This window comes from Engraulis encrasicolus, chromosome 7 (genome assembly GCF_034702125.1).
Source record: "Engraulis encrasicolus isolate BLACKSEA-1 chromosome 7, IST_EnEncr_1.0, whole genome shotgun sequence".
NCBI lineage: Eukaryota > Metazoa > Chordata > Actinopteri > Clupeiformes > Engraulidae > Engraulis > Engraulis encrasicolus.
Window position 1 is genome coordinate 23,560,489 of NC_085863.1, and position 7,605 is coordinate 23,568,093.

At 41.8% G+C, this 7,605-nt stretch overlaps 1 protein-coding gene across 1 annotated transcript; it reads right to left on the minus strand.

Annotated features, from left to right (window-relative positions):
- Nucleotides 1-869: 869 nt before the first annotated feature.
- On the minus strand, nucleotides 870-7,044 carry LOC134452042 (NEDD4-binding protein 2-like 1). Its single transcript, XM_063202423.1, has 5 exons — nucleotides 6,971-7,044; nucleotides 6,401-6,525; nucleotides 3,367-3,455; nucleotides 1,912-1,988; nucleotides 870-1,398 (listed from the first exon to the last, which is right to left on the minus strand). Exons 3-5 carry the CDS (start codon nucleotides 3,442-3,444, stop codon nucleotides 1,260-1,262), a joined length of 294 nt encoding a protein of 97 aa, XP_063058493.1. The 5' UTR covers nucleotides 3,445-3,455; nucleotides 6,401-6,525; nucleotides 6,971-7,044; the 3' UTR covers nucleotides 870-1,259.
- Between the last annotated feature and the right edge of the window lie 561 nt (nucleotides 7,045-7,605).

Genomic DNA, 7,605 nt, shown 5'->3' on the forward strand with positions numbered 1-7,605 from the left:
GAGATACACAGCTCCTCTCCTGCTGGAAGAGTACCAAAAGGCTGCTCTTGTCTTCCTCTTGCTGTTGTGGCTGTGACCAGGGCCGCTGACAGCTTTGGCCGCCCCCAGCACCAGTACAAAGTATTTTTCATCATCTGAAAGGACCCCCCCACACACACATACAATGTAATGAGGACCCAATTCTGGGCCCCCTCTCTCTCCCTGGGCCTGGGACAACTGACCACTTTGTCCCCCTTTGTCGGCCTCCCTGGCTATGACTGTGCCAAAGCCAGGCCTGGGCCGGAAATCTGCTAGACAGGGCATTTCCTGGTGGGCTGGTGCTGGTGTTTTATAAATATATATACACGTATATTATTATCTTAGAGACTGGCTCACCAAGAGAGGGCTGTGCAACCCCTGCCCAACCCTGAGCAATACACTGCCGCTGTCCCCTCTGCTCTCATGTGGTGTGTTCCCATGTGGTAAACCCAGGTTGCAATTCTGCAAAAGTATATCCATGCATCTGATAATACAGAATGCCTTGGTATTTGCATTGTATGCTGACATATAACATTTATATCAACCATCAGAGAGGAGTATTAACCATGTTTCAATCTCTATCACATTCATATATTCAACATTTCATACTGTAATAATTTCAACAACTAGGAGTTATTGTCAAACTATTTTTAAAAAAAAGGTTGAAACACCTCCACACTTCCTTGGAACTAATGGTCTGGTATTCAACTAAGCATCGACAACTTTGCAACTTTGTGGAAAAATCATTTGTTATAGAATACAGTTTTTTTTAGAAGAACATAATTTTGGCATCCAGTTATTTTGCAGGAGTAACTGAACATTTTCATGGCATCAAAGCCTGTGGGTGAACCTGAACATCTTAAGGGACATACGTAAATTCACATTATTGTTTTTGTGTGTCTTCAGAACACACATGGAAGTGAATAACTTCTCTCGACTATTAGAAATGTAAAAGAAACAAGGACAAATGTATAAAAGAATAAAAAGATCTATATTTTTAAACTCTCAGCTTTACTCTAACATACAGTAGATTCCAGAGTAGGACATTCCAGTTTAAGAGAGTAAAAGTGTTCCTCAGAAATAAGAAAATACAGTAGACCAACAGGATTTTTAATTTCTCAACTCAGTTTGTCCACTTCTGTCTACTTGAAGACGCCCAATCCCCCACCCCACCATTTTTCTCCTGCAATGTTGATTCTACTTCTGCAACAGCCCTTGCAAGGTACACTACATCCTTCTAATCAAGGCTTCCAGCTGTCAATGCTGGACCTGTACTTCCAATTACAGTCATCATCCCAGAGGATCTGATAGACATGTTTGACAGACTGGTACCGCTTCTTCATCCTTTCCAGTTTCCCGCGTGGAATATTTGGACACCTCCTGAGGGATTTGTAAGATCTTAGATTAGTAAAAGTTATAAAACTGTGATATTCATTTATTTCTTAAAGGGGTATGCCACTATTTTGGGGCTTACTACAGTTAAAATCGTTGGCTGGGGTTTATGAAGGTGGTAAAGTGTCTTATTTTTCATGTTAAGCATTGCCTTGCTTTAAGACAAGTTAAAAGAAGGAATATGTCGCTAAGCTAGTGAAAGTCAATGTATCCGTGTAGCATTGTGGCATGCTACACGGATCAATTGACTTGCACTAGCTTAGCGACATATTTCCTCTTTTAACTTGTCTTAAAGCAAGACAACGCTCAACATGAAAAATAAGACACTTTACCACCTTTATAAACCCTGGCCAACGATTTTAACTGTATTAAGCCCCAAAATAGTGGCATACCCCTTTAAATGAAATGAAGTTGTATAGCATGCGTTCGTTTGCAAAAACATCAAATATCAGTTTGAAACTCTGACCTACTCTCTAAATTAGTGCAGGTGGACTTGCATACCTGACGATTTTATCAAGGGAAACATTGAAGGTATCAATTCTTAGTATGAATTTAATCCAGTATCCTCGATAAAAACCCTGAAATTGAAAAAAACACAATTACATTTACAATCAGTGTTCAGGAAGTAAAGGAGTCGACAAGAAATCAGAGGGTTGTAAACCCGGCCAATGGAACTAAGGCCATGACGAACACAACAAATTGATACTGTCCTCTGGTTGGTACCTTGCGAGACAGCTTTCTGACTTGTGTGATAGAATGTATGAATGTGAGGTATTTCAATATACAGACTTTTTGATATGATAGGCTACAATATATTGACTTTATTGTAAGTTGACGCTGAACTTCATTTTGCATCCCTGAGCATCCCATTGTGTCCTGGACCGACATATACGCTGCATTCAAGTTCTTGAGATTACAGCTGTTTTATTAAATAACTGTGGACATATTCTGAATACATTCTAGTGCAAAATGAAGGTTCTAGCTTTTAAATGCAACTTATGTTTTTACATGTTTTATGTGCTTCAGAGGCTGAGATATTTAGGTTTTAATAGGGAGAGGGCACCTTTTCCCAAAAAGGGCTTAGGCTAAAATGGGCACGCACACACGCACCCACACACAAAATTATAAACTACACAAAGAAAACGTGTTCTCTGATATATCACATGTGCCGCTGAGCGGCACAGAGCAGCCCAACACAAAGTGACCAACAAAGTGTCCAGGAATGACTCAGAAGTCACTGTGCATACAATATCCATAGGCCCGTCCATGGGCCCATCTGCAGTAAGAGGCTACATACGGTATATAACTGCTGCTCATTTGTCATGTAAAAGCATTTAATATAACAAAACAAGGAGCGCACCTTGCATCGCGTGTCTTTATTTGCACAGGCACGTTTCGGCCTGTGCCTTCTTGTAACATTGTTACACATTGTTGTACACTGAAGAAGGCACGCGTCTGTGCAAATAAAGAGACTTGATGCAAGGTTTGCTCCTTTTTTGTTATATTTGAGGTCATCATTTGGGACAGCACCCTCAAAGTAATTAATGAACATGGAGTGAAGCCTGCTACTAGCTACAAATGACTTTCAAGAAAAGAAGAACAAAGCCCACCAGGGAATCTACAACTTCCATTGTATTGTCATTGTGACACAGCACTCCACAGCACTCAGGTGTTCACCGCACACAACACAATTGCATTTATGCCTCACCCGTGCAAGGGGGTAGCCTAAAATGGCGCCCAAAGGGAGCAGTGCGGTGGGAGGGTACCATGCTCAGGGTATCTCAGTCATGGAGGAGGATGGGGGAGAGCACTGGTTAATTACTCCCCTCCACCAACCTGGTGGGTTGGGAGTCGAACCGGCAACCTTTGTCTGATGCCCTAACCGCTTACCCATGACTTCCAAACAACTTTCATGTAAAAACAATACAATGTCAAACATTAACCGTCAGACCATACCATCAGTACATAGGGGAACATCTCCTGCCATGACATGTTGGTGTTGTCGATGATGACTGGATCCAGCCCCTCATCCATAGCATGCAGAGCTTAAAAAAGAGTAGCGATGTGTCATTTTAGTCATTTATTTTCTGAACAAAAAAGGAGGCAATCCGAACACTTCAAGTCTTTTTTGCGCAAAGCTTTACTGGACTTGCAAACTTTTGGTGCTAGACCCTCATCAGACAGAGTCTTTTAATTACCTTCGCCAGAAGGTTATGTTTTGCCCGCCGTGTATTTATTTATTTATTTATTTGTGAATATGTTTGTTTGTTTGTACTTCGTATAACTCAGTCAGAACTGAGCCGATTTTTATGAAATTTAGTGGGATGATTGGTCATGACCCAAGGAACAATTGATTAGTTTTTGGGAGTGATCGGGTCAAAGGTCAAAGGTCAAAGGTCAAAATGTTTGTTTGTACTTCGTATAACTCAGACAGGACTGAGCCGATTTTTATGAAATTTAGTAGGATGATTGGTCATGACCCAAAGATTACAACAATCGATTACTTTTTGGGAGTGATTGGGTCAAAGGTCAAAGGTCAAGGTCACGAAAAGGTCAAAAACGTAAATTGAGCCGATTTTTATGAAATTTAGTGGGATGATTGGTCATGACCCAAGGAACAATCGATTACTTTTTGGGAGTGATTGGGTCAAAGGTCAAAGGTTAAGGTCACGAAACGATCAAAAACGTAAATTGAGACGATTTTATGAAATTTAGTGGGATGATTGGTCATGACCCAAGGAACAATCGATTACTTTTTGGGAGTGATTGGGTCAAAGGTCAAGGTCAAGGTCACGAAAAGGTCAAAAACATTTTTCTTTGCCAAGCACTATATGCCAGAACAACGTGTGCATGCTGAATTGAATAAGAGGTAAAGACTGGGCCAAAAATGTAATATTACGATATTCCGGTCCGATTTAAATGAAACTAACACCAAAAATTGGAGAATGTTATGCCCCACACTCTGAAGATGGCCAGAAAAAAATAAGTGGCGTAGGCGAAGGTTTGCGCTCTACCGAGTGCCCATTCTAGTTAATAATATGTTGCCTATTGAAAAATCTGATATGTTCATGATGACCATTTATTTACTGGTCTGACCAAAGTATGGTAAGAATTCCAGCCAAATATGTTTAATACTGGTCAATCAAAATGGGGGCCTTAGTAATTGATTGGCTTTAGATCAGGGGTGAGCAACCTATGTCTCGAGGGCCGTTTGTGGCCCTTGAGGCCGTTTTATCCGGTCCCCGCTATCATTTTAATGTTATGCAGCTTAAAAGAAGAAAGAAAATCCACACACTGTTGCTGCTCACTGATTTATTGAACACAACGTTTCCACCTCAGGCGGTCTTCGTCAAGTGTATACTGTAGATCCACCTGACGAAGACCGCCTGAGGTCAAAACGTGTTCAATACATCGGTGAGCAGCAACAGTGTGCAGATTTTTCTTTCTTCTTTTACGCACGTTTGTTTGATCCAGCACCTGTTTTTACTGGATGTGCACGCATCACCAACAGTAATGTTATGCAGCTTCACATGAAATATGACATATTTTATAAAAGAATCTTAGACTTAGATTTGCAATACAATTAAGTTATATTAAGGGGACCTAGAGAAGGTGGGGTCCGTTTTAAAGGTGGCTGCCTTCAATATAGGCCTAAAGTGCAGAGGCAAATCCTGGTTTGTGTTATAGTGCGGCCCTTGGAGGACTTTTACGACCCTCGGATGAAAAAGGTTCCCCACCCCTGCTTTAGATCATAGGGTTGCGGGTTCAAATCCCAACCCCACACTGATCCAGGGACTGTAACCCAGTGTTTCTCAAAGTGATTCTGCACAACACAGCGATCGTAAAATCAGTCTGCGCGAGTAGCCTACTGCTGTTGCTTGGCGGGGGTGCTCGGAAGCATCCAGACCCTCCGAAGGGGGGAATGATGGGAAAAGTTTGAGAACCACTGTAACCAATACCCTGTACTTAAATAACTCTAAGTCACTTTGGTTAAAAGTGTAATGTAATGCAATCCACCTATTCGTGTAGGAAGATTTCTAAGTTTTAATGAATACTCCATTTGTGAGTAACTTCAGATCTCTATGTAAAAGGTTGAAACCCATTTCTTAATTTCAATGTAAGAGGCCACTGGCAGCAACTTCTCGCCAATGGTGAGGGCATCCCAGCTCAACAATGATCCTGCATGGCCACACTTCCAACCGTAGGCCTATCTCTTTCATTTCGTGAAGTATTCACGAAAAAAATAACTTTAATTTTCGTGGTGCATTCACGTTATTGCCCGTTTTTCGTGGACGCCCTTTTGATACCGTCACATGGTAATCAAACATTTCAAACAAGCAATTTAGGGTTAGGTTTAGGGTTAAGGTTAGGGTTAAGGATAGGGTTAGGGTTTAGTAGGGTTAAGGCGGATTCATACTTGGCGTGACTGGCGCTAGCCTCCTTCGTACTTCACTCGCGACCTCACTCACGACCTCACTCGCACCGTCACGTGACCCAAAATGACGTCACACGCTGTTTTCTTCCAAATGTGTGGTGGGGATAGCACTCTGTAGTGCAAATAGTGCCTGAAGTGCCACAGTAGCAGCTGCAAAATACTCACAAATGGGGGGAAATACAGCTGAATCACGATAGATATTGGCGTCCCGAAATAAAATAAAATAAAACCTCGGACGAAATGAGCAAGGTCAAGACCTACCTGACCTCTAATGTAGCTACGGCCATGACCGAAAGGGCGTCGAATTAGTGAGTCCCGAGTGTATCAGCAGTGTTCTGTCAGCACCCCCTCCCCGCCCCTGCAGACGCTTGGATAACCATAGCAGCAGTGGGCAATTCAAATGAATAGGCAGCGTTTCGTTGCCCAACCACGAAAAACGGGCAATGCACAAGTTATTGTTTTCGTTAATACTTCACGAAATCAGTGAGATACGGTTGAAATCGGCCATTGCGCTGTCTTCTGGAATACCGCACGATTGTGAGTAGGTCTACTTACCCTGCTCTCGCGCCCGTATGTGTCCATCATTAAGGTTCTCAGGTCTGATATGTAATTCTCCATTTCTATTGCGATGGTAGTCATCTGCGCTGATGATCACCCCACCATACCTCCTCTGAATGTCCCTGTTTGATAAATGAACATACAGTAGCCGTGTAAGCTATGACAGCGACGAGGATGGTTTAACCCCGTTTCGCCAACAGAGAAGTATAGACACGTTTGAAAAAATATTCTAACAAGCCTAGTACCCTACAGAGAGTAGGCTAGAGTGATTTATTGTCACTATATAAATACAGTGAGATGATGTTTGGAAGCAACCCACAGATGCCCACAAAACTAAAGATATATTAACACTATAAGTAATGTGGTAAGAAAGGCTATTCACATGTCGCACAAGGCATACTCTAGGCTACTCTCTCTTGTTGCAAAATATGACTGAAATAAAAGCTAATGTGTCAACAGAGGAAATCGAAACCGTAGGCCTACTGGTACAGATGGGTGTTTAGAAATTGGCGATGTAAAAAAGTCACTTAGGCTACTGCAAATTCCAGAGTCAGAAACATAGCTCACCGTGCTTTTTCGGTCTTGCCTGTGCCAGGTAAACCGCGAAGAATGTAGAGAGTCTTATTGCGATGAGGGTGGTTTCTTCTCCCCATTACGCTTGGACATGAACGTATTCAACTTTTCGGTTACAAGTTTGATGTGAAGTCCCTGGCATGCAATGGGCGTGGAGAGCTTGTGACGAAGAGGATGTGGGGACCAAAGAGCGCCTGAGGTTGGTAACATTACGGCAAGCCATATTAACATTAACAGCTGGTCTGGATACATTGGAAATAGCCTACATTCTACATTCAATTTGACTAGTCTAAAAGAGCACCAATGACATGTCATAGCCACAATTGCAATTAATAATTCTAGCTAAAATCAGCACAACCATCAGCTTGTCTACCTGATATTTGGAAATTGAACAGGTGGAGACCTACAAATAGGCTACCTGGGGACTGTCCTTGATGATGACTTGTGTTTTCAGCCTAACACAGAGGCCATAGAAAAAGGTCCAGCAGCGTCTGTATTTTTTTTTAAAGAAAATTGATCACTTTTACTGTAAGCTATGCAGAAAAATTATGTCTTTGTTTTATAAATCTTTTTATTTATTTGGCCCTGTCTATTGCTATTTGTTGTGTGGTTTGATAACCTAAACTTCC

Bases quoted from the DNA above. Each gene is read 5' to 3' on its own strand.
- LOC134452042 (XM_063202423.1), bottom strand. From the start codon at position 3,444: ATGGATGAGGGGCTGGATCCAGTCATCATCGACAACACCAACATGTCA. The intron at 1,989-3,366 runs GTATGGTCTGAC...TTTCAATTTCAG, and splicing joins TGTTCCCCTATGTACTGATG to GGTTTTTATCGAGGATACTG. The intron at 1,399-1,911 runs GTATGCAAGTCC...CAAATCCCTCAG, and splicing joins TCCCTTGATAAAATCGTCAG to GAGGTGTCCAAATATTCCAC.